The sequence below is a fragment of the Carya illinoinensis genome, chromosome 10 (assembly GCF_018687715.1).
Source record: "Carya illinoinensis cultivar Pawnee chromosome 10, C.illinoinensisPawnee_v1, whole genome shotgun sequence".
Taxonomy (NCBI): Eukaryota; Viridiplantae; Streptophyta; class Magnoliopsida; order Fagales; family Juglandaceae; genus Carya; species Carya illinoinensis.
The window spans coordinates 13,869,993-13,886,005 of NC_056761.1; the positions used below are offsets into that span (position 1 = coordinate 13,869,993).

The 16,013-nt window shown below is 34.6% G+C and overlaps 1 protein-coding gene across 1 annotated transcript; it reads left to right on the top strand.

Moving 5' to 3' along the window:
• Positions 1-3,745: 3,745 nt before the first annotated feature.
• On the top strand, positions 3,746-15,849 carry LOC122278841 (probable LRR receptor-like serine/threonine-protein kinase At3g47570). Its single transcript, XM_043089045.1, has 6 exons — positions 3,746-3,852; positions 8,448-8,594; positions 9,404-11,404; positions 11,554-11,995; positions 12,699-13,054; positions 15,397-15,849. Exon 3 carries the CDS (start codon positions 9,526-9,528, stop codon positions 11,392-11,394), a length of 1,869 nt encoding a protein of 622 aa, XP_042944979.1. The 5' UTR covers positions 3,746-3,852; positions 8,448-8,594; positions 9,404-9,525; the 3' UTR covers positions 11,395-11,404; positions 11,554-11,995; positions 12,699-13,054; positions 15,397-15,849.
• Positions 15,850-16,013: the final 164 nt, after the last annotated feature.

The window sequence follows — 16,013 nt, forward strand, 5'->3', positions numbered from 1 at the left end:
GACTAGTTCTAGCAGCTTGTTCGACTCCACATTCCTAAGTGTGTACTTGTCCCATACCTCACCTTTTGCTGGAGCACATTTAGGTGCGGGTGGGAGGACGACTTGGGTGTGCTCCCTTTCTTGCGTAATGCTAGCTCCCCCCCTCCAGTGTTGTCGGAGCTCACAAATTCTTTTGGCATCATGTTGTCTCCCAATCAGTTGGTAGCTTTATCATGCGTCCCCTTCTTCATCCCTCATTGTTGCGTTGTTTCCACGATCCTCTCTTCTATGCTTACCAAAGCTATCGTCTCGTCTTATTTCTGGGTCCTCTAAAGACAGGTTCTCGTAGGCATATGAAGGACACACAAAGTTTTTCAAGGATCCCACAGATGGCGCCACTATTAACGTTGTGTTCCCTACACCTTTGGATTGGGACCTCAGCAGCTCAGGTCTCCAATCTTGGGCCTTTGAACACAAAGAAAATACCACGAGACAACTGCTGTGGTGGTGGCCAGGTAGTCTTTGATGCTAAAGTCAGTGTATCTTCTAAGTAGTGTATCTTCTAAGTAGTGTATAAGAGAGTTGAAAGAGTTGAGATAGTCTAACTTCTATCTAGATACCTGAGAGCCGTTTTTATACCTAGTCCCTGGGGTTAGGTCCCCATGCCCTGTAACAAAGGGAGGACATGGGGGTCTCCCCCTGTAACCTCTTCAGCCATGCTTATTTAATGTGGCGTGGCTTCCTGGGGGGTACATTAAATGCGTCGTGACCCTCTGTCGTGTTCGCATATCTCATGTGTGTTATGTCAAGTCGCCCTTCCCTTTTTGCTTGTTGTTAGAAGGTTATGGCCATTTTGCCCTTACGGTCTGCTTGCCAATTAAAACCCTTTGGAGCCAGGAGGCATCGCGGAAGGACTTGTGTGCCCAATGTTCCTCTTTCTTTAGGCCTGAAGGCACACCTGGGCTAGAGTTTATGTCATTAACTCAGGCCGCTTACACCGAGGCCTGCATTCTTGGGCCTAAAGCCCCAAGGCAAAAACCCCCTTAGGGGCAATATTTAGTTTTTTATTACCTACATCAACATTTTGGGTTAATGCTTAGTGAAGTACAAAATTAGACCTAGATCTTATATTGGGCTTAGTTTTTATTATGTTTCATTAACTGTGTTGGCAATTTTTTAAATGGGCTTTATTTGATTGTATTAAGAAACTAATGTATAATTTTATTTTTTGTGTTTAGCGTCGTTTTTTTTTTTTTTTTTAATTTAGGCATATATTTTACCTGTATAAATATATTAGTCATAAACTTGATTTCACAGAAAATTTTTAAAAGCTTTAATTATATTATTTGGTATTAATTTTACAATTAGATTTTTGGTAATAATTTGTATGTATTCAATCTCTTATTTATTTTAAAAACTTTGAGCCTATTATATGAATAAGTTACTAGATTATGTGTTTAGGTAAAATTATGTTATTTAGTGGATGTTGATTAATTTGAGAAGTCATGATATTTTAGGATTTTGAGAATTTTAAAATTTTAGAAAAATAGGTTATTCTAGTATTTCAGGTTTTAAGTATCAAAATACATGATTAATTGAAAATTTATGGAAGTTACGTGAAAATCTTATAGGTGACGAGTAATATTCGTTCACACTGCTGTGGAAAATTTTTGAAAAGTTAAAAAGTCTAGGTAAGCGAGGTTCATATGCTAGACTTTACATAAAATAAATGAAATGAGCTTGATTTTAGAAAATATGCATGTTTTTTTATAAAAGAAATTTGAAACAACTGCAGTTATTTGTTTTGCATTACTCATTAAATGTTGTATAAGAAGAAAGTATTTTCTGTCATAACTGGTGTAGGCATAAGCAATATTTTGGCATTCTATTTATGAACTATGCTAAAAGGAGTAAATATGAAAATTTGTGCATAATTATATGACTATGATATGATTCTATTGTGTTCTGAATATATTTTGTACTCTGATATGATATGCTATGATGTGACTTCTGAAAACCGCCAGCGTGACATTCTAACCTTACAACGGGTGTAAAATTGTGGCCGCCTTTGTTCAAGCTATTACCAACTTTTCTATTTCCTGTGCACACTTGGAGTTCCGAAAATGAATAAGGGGACAATTTCACATTCTATTTCTACTCGGTTGGTTGCTGGGGTTTGCACAACCCTACCACGGGAGTTAAGCATAGAATTATATTTCTGATATGATACTTTAGTTATGCTATGCCAAATGAATATTGAAGAAGAAGATTTTTTAATTTTTGCTTTGATATTTTTGATAACATGTTTTAATTCTACATTTTGAAAGTAAATGTTTTGTCATGCATTTCAAACTCTGTAAATGCTGATGTTTACATACTAGTATATGTTCTTTACTTACGAAGTTGTTGATAAATCACCCTTTATCTCCACAATTATTTTCTGATAATTTTGATACTTCAGCTGTAAGTCAAGAGTAGGAAGTGTTGATAAGGTTTGATGATTGCAGAGGAATAAGTGCCAAAGGGTACAAATATTTTTGGAAGAGTCCTATTTAGTAAACTTATTATTTTATGTTATTTTGGTATTTTAAGTCATAGATATTTCACAATATTTGTGGAGATTTTAATTTATTTTACTGAGGTATTACTCTGGCGTCCTAGTGGAAGAACATATAAATTTGGTTTGAATAAATAAACCTATATTTTATGAGGAATTTGGAGTATAGAATTGTGTTATGGAGATGATCTCAAGTGACAGGAGTTAACTCTCTGGATCTTTGGGACTGGAGCGTTACACTATTGATTGATAGCTAGGACATGAGAAAACGAAATGACTCAATATTGTCAAAGATGTTAAGATTTTCGTTTCTACAAAGTGATCCGCTGATAAATTTTGAGTTCTATTTATTAAGCTAATATTTTCACAGATTTTTGCGTTCTCCTGTCCCTTACACCCCCTCCTCTTTTACTCTTTTTTTGTTAAATTCAGTGATTGGATCATGTGGGAAGAAGAATTTTACATGCGATGTGACTATTTTTAGTGGCTAAATTTTGATTATGGGTTCTTCAACCAGACGAGGAGATTGATAAATAAATTTTAATTTGATTGCATTGATGGTTTATATCATTTTGTGTACTTAAGGAAATTTGTTGGATGTAATGGTGTTGAAAGAAACTTTTGATGCTACTGTGTGTTGATGGCTGAATGAAGATAGTTTAGTGGAAGTATCAAATCAATTAGGGGTGGTTTAGAGAGTGAGATGAGATGAGAATTTTGTAAATAGTAGTAAGATAGTTTATGAAAAGTAGTGTGAAAGTCTAAGTTGAGTATCTTTCGGATTTTGAAAAATGAGAAAGAAAAAGTTGAATAAAAAATAACATAAAGTTAAAATATTATAAAAATATTTTATAATATTACAATCTATTCACTACAAGAAAAAGAGCTATTTGTGGCTATTTTTATTTTTGGTGACAGATTTATAGTCGCAAAAAGCCAATTTTTAAACTCCGGTGAAATGTTCCTGTCAATTGTAAAAGAGAGTCGCAAAAAGCATATATTTCCAGCTATTTTTTATCGCCGGAAAAAATATAGCTGCAAATAACCTGGTTGGTTATTTTAAATTGTCATAACAGTTTTTTCGCTGTTATAAGTTTTTTATTACGGCGACTTTTTGTGTTATTAAGGCGAATTTTAGGTCGCCTCAATAGTTTTATTCACTCATACTCCCGCGTCTTATTTTCCCACGCGGTTTAGATTTTCCCTCTCTTTCTCGCTTTCTTGCTCTCTCTCGCTCTCTCTCTCTCTCTGGCGATAACACGGTGGTTTCTGGGCATTGATAGCGCCGCCGTCTTCTCGCCACCGTCTTCTCGCCGGTGAGTTTCTCTTATCTCACTCGCTCGCTCTCTCTCCCTCTCTCTCTCTCTCTCTCTCTCTCTCTCTCTCTCTCTCTCTGTGTAACTCATTCGTATCTCTGTGCCGCTTACTCTCAGTCGTATCGCTTCTAACTTTGTGGTTGATAGATGTAGTTTAGTTGTTTTATGTTTTTGTCTTTGATTTTAAAATGTACCTGTCCAGATTATTATTGATAGGATTTTCTTGTTTGCTTATAAAAGGGGAAAAAATGGAAAAACTTATTCATGGATTTGGTTCTGCTTAAGCACGATTGTCCTGCGACTATGGTGCTTTACATTTACAAATACACATGTAAATGCATTTGCAATGCCTAAATATGCTATTTTCTGGCTAACTAAGGGTTGTATGTTTTCTTTTGCTGGTTTTTTGGTCCTCTTTTGCTTGGTTTCTAGTGGATGGGCAGTTTAGGAGATTTAAAATATAAATGTGCACATGAAATTTCTTGTTCAGGATAAAAATTTTAACTTGCTGTGTTCTATGCCAAGATCTTAACATATAACAAAAAAATCTATCTAACTTTGAATGGTTCTTTAAATCAAAGCAACAATAACTCTTTCAGTAGTGTTGGTGAGCTTGGAATTTTTGATGAAACAGAAAATGCTAGCTAGGCCCTGAAATTTTTTATGAAAGTTTTATTTTGTCATTAGCCTCTCCTTATTCACACAATTCAACCACTTCATTAAACTATCCCAAAACAGAGCAATCTTCTAGCAAAGCACTCTTATTTTAGATGTATGTACTGCCTATTATTGTTTAGGATTTTTGTAGCTTATGTTGCCTCCACCCGAATACCCTTCAAAGAAATCACACATTAATATAATGTATATAAGCTTATAAACTTAACAAGATACATGCAGTCTGTATTGGTTTAGCTAGCACCTCCCATGAATGGTTCAAGTCCTCACTCAAGCGAGCTTCATTGACCTAGTTCAAAACAAATCCATGAGAGGGAAAAAGATGCCCCAACATAGAAAAGCATCAATCATTTCTCACTTTCAAAAAGAGAACACTAAAAACATTATATGAAGTTGTCAGCTATTGAATTTTCTAATATGTGCTAGCATAAGATCAGCAGCAGTGAATTAATGCATGAAAAAAATAGAAACCATAGATGAGTAACCTCCATTTATCACTTAGTTTTGCAACAATAACCAGCCACCTTGTGGAAGACATAATTCTATATCATATAGCATACCTGAAGCTTTGCCAATCCCTGTAGCACGCTTTTGTAGGCAAGAATTGAATGCCCTAGTCCTACACCTAAACTGCCATTTCCTTCCCCAAAGTTTTGGTCCTCTTTGCTTGGTTCTCACAGGGATGGGCAGTTTAGGAGATTTATAATAGAGGGTAGCATGAAATTGAGTGATAAGGATAAAAATTATTACTTGCTGTGTTCTATGCCAAGATCTTAACATATAACAAAAAATTCTATCTAACTCTGAATGGTTCTTTAAATCAAAGCAACAATAACTCAATTTCTTTTAGTGTTGGTGAGCTTGGAATTTTTGATGAAACAAAAAAAGCTAGCTAGGCCTGGAAATTTCTTATGAAAGTTTTGATTTTGTCATTAGCCTCTCGTTATTCACACAATTCAGTGCTTCCATTAAACTCCCCCAAAACAGAGCAATTTTCTAGCAAAGCACTTTTATTTTAGATGCATGTACTGCCTATTGTTGTTTAGGATTTTTCTCTAAGTTGCCTCCACCCGAATACCCTTCAAAGAAATGAAATATTAATATAATGAATTGACTAGTTCAGATATGAATATATTTTCTTGAGTAGCTCAATAAAAGAAAAAAATTGAAAATAAAAATTTTGCTCTGGTTAAATGATGAGTGATCTCGGCAAATGGGCACTAGTATAAAGTTTGCTCTTGTATAAATCCATCTTCTGAGGTAGTACTAGGAACGAATGAAAGAATAGATTAGATTAGAGAGACAGAAAAAGGCAATTAACTAAATTTGTTCTTCTGCAGCAACAAGCTGCTGTAAATCTAAAACACTGGGTACTTATAATTTCAGCAATGCACTTTTATTTTAGATGTATGTACTGCCTATTGTTGCAGAGGATTGTGGTATATACTGCCTGTCATTAGTTGTTGTTTGGTGTCAAGGGGAAAAACAAAATCAAAATACTTAAAATGTATGAACCAGAATTCTGTACATGTCAAAGTTGAATTTCTGTTAACTTTTTTATATATGATTCTTCCAAACAAATACCTTAATGTTAAAGTAAGTCTAGCTGATTTAGTTTTTTGTGCTGTGTAAAGGTAATATGAGAAAATTTATCTGTGCTAACAGTCCCAAGCACTGACACTTGTTTACAATATCTGTGCTAACATCTTTCACTTTTCTTTTCTCATTTTGACTCCCTTTTATTTATTCTCTCTCTCTCTCTCTCTCTCTCTCTCTCTCTCTCTCTCTCTCTCTCTCTCTCTCTCTCTCTCATATATTTTTACTGTTTTTGGATGATGGTCAGGGATACCCCCGAGTTTATAGCTAATATTTATCATTTTTTAGAATTTTAAAAAAAAAATTGATGTAAGAATGCATGTATTCTCTTATACATAGGATAGAAGATGAATGCAAATCAATTATAGTCTAAACCTTTATGTAGAGTATTTGCCAAAAAAATAGCATATATACACGAGATATAAAATGCAGTAATGAGCTACGAAACAATAAAGACAATAACTCAAGCATCCATACTTATAAAGAAAAACTGCCAATAATAATAGCATAACTCATTACCTGTAACTTAGAATCTAGTTTCAGTCCAAAGGGGTTTAAATTCTTGCCTTACACTGCCATCCTACTGATATGGCAACCATATTTATATACAGATATAGCTACGTTTCCAATAGGGCCACTCACACTCATTTTTTAAGAATATAGAGTTTCATCCTCATATCTTTATGTATATTTTGCATCCTATATGAAGTTAACTTTAAAGCTAGCATGCATGGACATCCAATACCTTAATTTCTTAGCATGTTATTAATTTGCTATGTAAAAGTATCTACTCAGAGTACTAAGGTGACTGGGTTCTGTAAGGGTTTTAATTAATATTAATTATGTTCTGACAAACCCTTTTATAAACAAACTCAACTCATATGGCCAAGTTACGTACCAATAAATAGTCATGTCCATTTCGTTAAAATAGTATATATTGAGGGGATATCTTTTCTAGATATCCGGTGCGGCATTTTTTTCTCCCTGTATGTGTGGAAGGAAAGGCTATGGAAATTTGGTGTGGATCGAGATAGCCATTTTTCTCAAGTGGGAAAAAGAATGACGCAATATTAAATAGTATATTCATGACTCTATTGATGTGTCTATTGCATATGAGACAACCTTAATTGATCCAAATCTAATGCATAGAGACAAATATTTAACACTAATTCCTTATTTGTGTCCACCATGTACGCTAAGAAAATGATAAAAGTTGATAAACAAATAAACTTTTCATGCATTGTATTCTTTTAAAATTCTCTCAGTGGACGTGTACAAAGTGGCTGAAAAGAATATAACAACTAAGAATATGACAGACCATTCCAATCTTATTTTTCCGAATGCTACTAGCAATTTCTTTAAATATCAGTGATCTTGTTCTTCAACTGTAGCACAAATCCCAGAAGTACCTCATTCCACATAGACTACTCATGGCGAACCAAACTACTTGTTTCCTCATCCTCCGTTTTCTTGCACTGCTTCTGTTACAACCTTACATCATGTCTAGTTTAAGTACTTACGCAAAAATTCTCAGCATTACCACTGATCAATCTGCTCTTCTTGCCTTGAAAGCTCATATTTCTTATGACCCTCACCATATTTTGACAACAAATTGCTCCTCCACTACTTCAGTTTGCCATTGGGTCGGTGTCACCTGTGGTTCCAAACATCATCGGGTTACAGCCTTGAACCTTTCTAACAATGGTTTTATAGGAACCATTCCTCCTCATATAAGAAACCTTTCATTTCTTGTCAACTTAAGCATCTGGAACAATAGTTTTCATGGGTCAATGCCAAACGAATTGTCTCATCTTTGTCGCTTGGAACTCTTGCATTTCAGATACAATGAATTCAGTGGAGAAATTCCATCATGGATAGGATTGCTAACCAAACTTCAAAATTTAATTCTTGTAACCAACAATTTCGAATTGAAGGTACTATCCCATCATCTTTATTTAATAGTACATCTTCATTACAACTAATTGTACTTCAAGATAATCAGCTTTGGGGCTCCATACCATCCTCTATCTTCAAGATGTCTACCTTGAATGCAATTTCTCTTGCAGAAAATAAGTTTTCAGGTCCAATGCCCTCCTTTTTGTTCAACATGTCTTCACTAGTACAATCTATTGATCTCAGCAATAATACGCTATCTGGTACACTACCACCTGAAGTAGGGAACTTAACCATGCTTACATATTTAAACCTTGCCAAAAACTACTTCGAAGGTATAAATATTTAGTCTTGATTGGTAGGTTATGCTATTAATAATCGGTAAGTAAACTCTAATATTTGTTTCTAAAGTGTAATTGCATGTTTCACAGGTAGTCAGCTCCCATCCTTTTTGTTCAAGTGCAAACAGCTACAATATTTAAACTTGGAGTCTAATAATTTCAAAGGAAAACTATCACCTGAAATAGGGAACTTAACCAAGCTCACATTTTTAAATCTTGGCTACAACAACTTCGAAGGTATGTACGTGACGTGACTGTCATCTTGTATTAGTTGATATTATAAATAAACATGGCACTGTGTCACCATTGATTTAGAATATATGCATGTTCTATATATAATCTTCTCTAATTTGGTACTTCCAAATGAAAGCAAAAAAATAATTGGATAGTGACACCCCATAGTAGAATATGTCATTTTCCCTAGAATTTGTCATTAAAAATTCATGTACAAGGATAAGTCATAATTAGCAATAATTTTATTCTCAAATATTGTTAAATCCCATTGTCTAGTGTACCTCTGTAAATAGAGAAGTTAACAATGCTGGCCTATATATACAGTATTATACCTTGTTTTGGTCGATTATGTTGATATCATGACCATGGATTAGTATATATGCAATCTCGATTAAATAAAAAAGTTGATAGTTATTTAGCGAAGCAAAAACGATTTGGTGTATGGATTTTTATGATTTTTCTAAATGGATATGGACGTTGGGATTTTTTTTGAGATATTGGAATTAATTTGAAGTAAACAAAGCTTAATGCTTTTTTTGTGAAAAGATCAAAATACTTTAATGGTTAGAATATTAACAAGGACTCTCATTATGGTTGCCATATATATTCTTTTGGTCACAAGTAACAAAAAATTGTGTTTATGTAAAAACTGCACCCACTAGAGTGCATGTGGCTCAACCAATTATAAATGTTGCATGCCTTATCAACCTCCATGGTATATATTCCAAGTCTAGATTGTTTTCTTACAAATAATTATTAGTTGTATGTCTGATTTGTTATAAAAACTTTTTTTAATAGATTTATTGTGACAGGTGCAATACCAAGTGAAATTGGTAATTTGCAGAACCTAGTGTATTTCAATTTGGGAATTAACAATTTTGTTGGCACAATTCCACTGGAGATATTCAATATCTCAACAATACAAGTGTTCTCCATGCTAGGAAATCACCTCTCAGGCACTCTTCCGTCAGATATGGGCCTCTTTCTTCCAAATCTTAGAGGGATTTATCTTGAGGTAAATGAACTTGGCGGAACGATTCCGGCCTCTATTTGCAATGCTTCACAACTCATTTTAGTCGACTTGGGAGGTAACTCATTCTCAGGCTTGATTCCAAAATCACTTGGTAATTTAAGGCTCCTCCAGCGGCTTAACCTTGGATTGAATAATTTGACCATTGAATCTTCAGAATTGAATATTTTTTCATATTTTTCGAGCAACGCATATCTCAAAAATTTGTATCTGTCTATGAATCCACTAAATGGAGTCCTTCCTAATTCCATTGGAAACCACTCGATCTTTCTTGAGGAACTTGATTTCACTGGTTGCACTATTAAGGGCAACATTGCCATAGATATTGGCAATTTAAGTAGATTGACATATATGTCCCTGGGCGGCAATGATTTGGCTGGACCTATTCCGACTACAATAGGAAGATTAAGCATGCTCGAACGTTTGTTCCTTTTTGATAATAGGCTAAAAGGTCCAATCCCATCTGATATTTGTTACTCAGGGAGATTGGGAAATTTAAATTTAGCTGGCAACAAGCTTTCTGGGCAGATTCCCAAATGTGTAAATAATATCACTTCATTAAGATATCTCACCTTAGCCTTCAACCAATTAACTTCAAGGGTTCCTTTGAGCTTGTGGAGGCTAACAGATATCTTGGTGGTCGACTTGTCATCGAATTCCCTAAGTGGCTCTATTTCATCAAGTATTGGAAATATGAAGGTCCTGACAATATTGAATTTATCAAGAAATCAATTATCTGGTCATATCCCAGAAACAATTGGTGGGCTCATATCTCTAGCCAATCTCTCTTTGGCAGTCAATCAATTAGAGGGCTCCATTCCTATATCTTTTGGTGGATTAGTAAGCTTGGAGTTGTTAGATCTTTTTGGTAACAACTTATCTGGAGAGATACCCAAGTCCTTGGTAGTTCTACGGTACCTCAAATATCTAAATGTCTCCTACAATAAACTACGAGGAGAAATTCCAACACAAGGACCATTTGTTAACTTCTCAGCTGAATCATTCATGTCAAATGATGCACTTTGTGGTCTAATTAGACTGAATGTTCCTCCATGCAAAGAAGCTTCTCTTGGACCAAGAAAAGCAATTGGGGTGTCCATACTAAAATATGTATTGCCCACATTGGGGTTAACCATAATTGTAGTATTCGTTGTACTAGTCTCAGGAAAACTCCATGGGAAGAAGAATTCAAAACTTTCCAACAACAAAGACTCAATGCCTTGGTTAACATGGAGAAGAATTTCGCACCAACAACTTTTACAAGCAACAGAAGGGTTCAGTGAAAACAACTTACTTGGAGAAGGGAGTTTTGGGTCAGTTTATAAAGGGAGATTCTTAGATGGTACATATGTTGCAATAAAAGTTCTAAACTTGGAACTAGAAGGTGCATTCAAAAGTTTTGACATAGAATGCGAGATATTACAACATGTTCGTCATCGAAATCTTGTCAAAATCATTAGCGTTTGTAGTAACATTGACTTCAAAGCACTTGTTTTGGAATACATGTCTAAAGGGAACCTAGAGATGTGGTTGTATTCTAATGCCCATTGCTTGAATATGCTACAAAGGCTAAATATAATGATTGATGTGGCAGCGGCACTTGAATACCTTCATCTTGGTTATTCAACACCTATCATTCTTTGTGATTTGAAGCCAAGCAATGTCTTATTAGATGAAGATATGGTTGGACATGTTGCTGATTTTGGCATTGCCAAACTCCTAAGTGATGGAATTTCTCTCACGCAAACAATGACCATGGCTACAATTGGGTAGATGGCACCAGGTGATGTCAAGTACTATTTTTATCATTCTATTCTCGCATAGATACATAAATGTTCTATTTTTGTAACATAGGGATCAACCTTCAAACTTAATTTATTTGGATTATCATATGTGAAATATCTTTCTCATGATAAGTTTTAATGTGTGTAGAGTATGGATCTGAAGGAATTATTTCTACAAGCGGTGATGTGTATAGCTATGGAATATTATTGATGGAAACTTTCACAAGAAAGAAGCCCACTGATGATATGTTTATCGGTGAAATGAGCTTAAAGCGTTTAGTAGAGGAATCATTTTCGCTTTCGATACTTGAAGTTATTGATGCCAACTTGTTGAGCAATGAAAATGACTATGCTGCTATGGAGACCTGCTTATCAGCAACTATGGGCTTGGCTTTGCATTGTTGTGCAGATTTACCTAAACAGAGGATCGATATAAAAGATATTTTAGCTAGACTTAACAAAATCAAATTAAAGTATCTACATGATCATGGAGGAGGGTAATTTGAGCATCAAGTTTCTGTATAGCGGAGGCCGCAATCAGGCCTAGTCAACTAGAGTTTATAATCAAGCTACAGTTTAATCTACAATCGGTACGTTGTTTACCTGCCACACTTATTCGAACTTATTCATGAACTGTTTGATTAATTATTATTTTCTTAGATGAATAAGATTCATTAAAAAATCTTATACATTTTCAAGAATTCATAGAAATAATTAATTACTTAATCATGTCAAGGTTATATGAATTAAATGGCAAATATGTAAACTATATATAAAATTTAATAAACTGGGAAATCTTTTCATTGTCACAAGCTATATGGGTTCTATAAGAAAACAGATTAAATGTGTATAGGCGTGCGAACACACATACAAAAGATCTTAACGCTATCTACAAACTTCAACAAAACAACCTTGAATTAATATAAATAATATAGTTATTATAAATACATATCAGTATAATGATTTATAATTTTCATATCGACTCAAATGACATGCACCCAACGTATCATCGTGCTAAGAACATGATTCTCTCTTATGTTTTTAAATACTTGCGAATGCTTGGCGTAAAGCTTAATGTCATATCTACAAAATAATAAATTAGAAGTTGTACGAGTTCATACAAGTCATAATGAGTTTAGATATGAGTTTGACTTGTATAATAAGTCTAGCTTACATTTTTGTTAGAATTTATGTTTTTCTTAAAACAACAAAAATTGAGACAAGTTCATAAGTTGAGCACGAACAACTCGATTCATTTGAAAACATTATTTACAAGGAAAAGTATTCTTGCAGGCGTATTGCGAACCGAGTTGCGCACCATTGCTGACGTAGATAAAATGAAACGTGGCTTTTTGTCTAGAGCGGGCGGGAATGAATTTTGTTTGGAAATGAATTTCGCATCCTCTCTCTCTCTCTCTCTCTCTCCCCATTATGTTCTCTTCTCCTCTCTGTTCCCATCCTCCGAGAAACACTTCTCCCCTCCCATCTGGTTTCCTCTCCCTGTTCTCTCCCAATTTTTGTCTATCACTAGTCACTACTGCCGCGGAGAGCATCTTCTCAAGTTAAACCCCTATATTTGGGTTTCGAACCCTAACCCAAAATAGGAGTGTTGCTGCTGCTTCTTCTCCGTGATTTATCGTGCTTGACAGGTTCTCTCTCTCTCTCTCTCTCTCTCTCTCTCTCTCTCTCTCTCTCTCTCTCTCTCTCTCTCTCTCTCTCTCTCTCTCTCTCTCTCTCTCAGAGCAGTAGTTTCATTAAATTTAGAAGCTACTCTCTGGTTGCTATATAAAAGTATAGAAGCATGTATGTGGGAACTGGTGGACTCTCTGGTTGCTATTATCATTTTTTCTTCTTTATCTAGTTTGTGTCGATGCCACTCATCTAGAAGTTGTTCATGGCGTATCTGAGTAACTTGGATCTAAATTAGCTTAGGAGGATGTTAATCCTTCTAAAGCTGGATGAATAAACTAATACCATGTAATAGTATCGGGATCTTCCGCAATAGATATGGACTAAAAGTTTTGGTTTTAGTTGAATTTATGAGGTGAGAGGGTTAAGATTTGTTCACTTTTCACCCACTCTGTTTTAGTTTTAATGAAATCGGGATGCAATATTTGGGGGTTTCAAGTTATCTTTGGGTTAAGTGTTCATCCTTACCCCCAAAATACTCTAGGCCTCAAGATGTGAAAATAGAAACCCAAGTCTGTTTTAATCATTTTTTTAATATGAACTTGTTTAATCATTTTAGGTGTACAGCATGCAGTATATTAAGAAGTACTATAATATATAGTAGCCATTAAGTCATTATCTTGGCTTGGAATGAGGACACTGTTTAAGTCTTGAAGGACCTGTGTCTCACTCTCCATGTGCCAACAAATGTTTTGAACACTTGCTCCTGTTCTTAACCTATGCTTGAAGCCACCCATCTCCACTCTGTTTCCAACCAATTGTGTCCCACTAAGCAGGCACATGATTCCTATTATTTCATGAAATTATTCATGGCCCAACCTGATTAGAGTTTGTGTTTAAAGTAGTTCCATTTCCATTTTAAAGGATGTACAGTTTTTTCCAATGTTTTTTTCTCTTTGCATGTCATTCAGATGCAGATCCTTAATTCATCTGCTTTTTCAATTAAATATTTTTGAAAACTCATCTTGGGTGGAAGCGTAAAATCCATACTGGTCAATTGCTTTGAAAATATATGAGAAATGAAGCTTTAAAAACCATAAAGTAGAAAGTGGAGTAGCATTTGTAAGATTTTAGTTTTTTTCCTTCTTGAAAATTTTATTGTTTCATGGGAAGCATAGTGAAATAATCCCAATTATGAGTTAAATAGCCTTCTCAAATCTGGGAGAATAACCAATGCTTCTCAAACTATTTGGTCCTAAGTCCTAGAGACAGAATAACCAATGCCTTTTATATTCTAGTCATAACTCCTCACCAACTATGTTCAGTTAAATGGCATTTTGGTGGTTGGGTAACCATAAAGTTGGAGCCATGACTAGTTACAATAATTTTTCTTTCCCATTTATGTAAATATTGTTTAGATAATTCTATATAACCACAGAATGACTAGTTTCGTGTCCATGGGTTCCGACTACACTGAGTGTCTTACTACCATTTGAAGGTACCATAGAACACCCTTTTATCAAAGATGATTGAGGGAAATAAAAAAAGAATTGGCCATTCCATGTTAACTATATCCTATAGCCATTCAATTCATGGCTGCCTCATGCTCACCTGCATTATACTTAGGTTACTTTGGAAATACGGAGCACTTAACACCTGAAATCACCCAAAAGCAATGAGATTAAATTCACATCTCCAGATAATAAGATAGATACATATCTCTCAATGTCAACTAAATATGGACAAGACATCAGTAGTTCCAAACTCCAAATGTTATCACCACAAACTAGCTAGGTTACACAACCTAGCTTATAATATATAAAACTAGCAGTTCCAACCATTCAATCCCAAATTAGCTATAATTGATCATTATTAATATTCTAGAAATTTTGTTCTGTCCTATCCTAAAAGAACAAATTAATTAACTAAGAGAATATGACAATTAGAAAACACCTAAAACACATGATGATCATGTACAAATAAAGATCTAAAACGAGCCAACGTACGTAGAAGCTGGATACATGTATTAATGTGAATAAGCAATTAATATACCAATTAAGTTCATTCTGACAAATTAATTAATGATTAGTACTAATTATTATTAATCCATGCGCGCAGTATTGCTCCCCAGTATCATGGTTTTGGGCATGCACATCAAACGTCGTACATTAATATTAATCATGTATAATGATCTCCTGGCTAGACATGATCTTGATATGATATGCAATTAACCACCTAAAACTATGCAACCAAGGCTTATTTTACATACCTGTTGTGCAACTAAATTAGTTTATTTTACATACTTGTTGTTTGTTTATTTATAAGCAAGGGTTACCACACTGCAACTTTTTCAAATGGGCAGGTAGCAGTGAGGTCAATGAAAAAGAATTTGTGAAGATAGAAATTGAGTTTCCAAGGAAGGAGGAAGATCTAGTAAAAAGAGAGGAAGAGCTTCGAAAAACTAAAGAAAAGCTTCGAGAAAGAGATGAAGAGATTGTAAAGATGGAGTCAGGAGTCCACAACGACCAAGTCGATATTCAAAGGCATCAAGTAGACATTCAAAGTCAACACAAACTTCTTTGTATCTATTGGTTAATTCTTATATTAATGTCATTGTACTTGATACGATCACAATGAATACCTACTGAACGTAGTCATTGTGTATTTTGTTGTAACGGACGTAGCGCCAGTTGTATTTTGTTGTAATGAATGTAGCCATGTTTGATTTAATGGACGTAGTCATGTGTATTTTGTTGTAATGGACATAGCCATGGCTATTTTGATTTAATGGATGTAGTCATGTGTATTTTCTTCATTTTGATTTAAGGGATATGCAATTGGACCAGATTTGGAAGACAACTTTTTCTCTAATGATCATAGATCACTCATGTTTGGAACAAGTTTTACCTGGGTATTATTTAGGTGGACCCAATTGAACTTTGCTTTCTTTTTCTTGCATTTACTTCCTCAAGACTTTAA

Excerpts from the sequence above, each read along its gene's own strand:
- LOC122278841 (XM_043089045.1), top strand. The coding sequence starts at position 9,526 with ATGCTAGGAAATCACCTCTCAGGCACTCTTCCGTCAGATATGGGCCTC.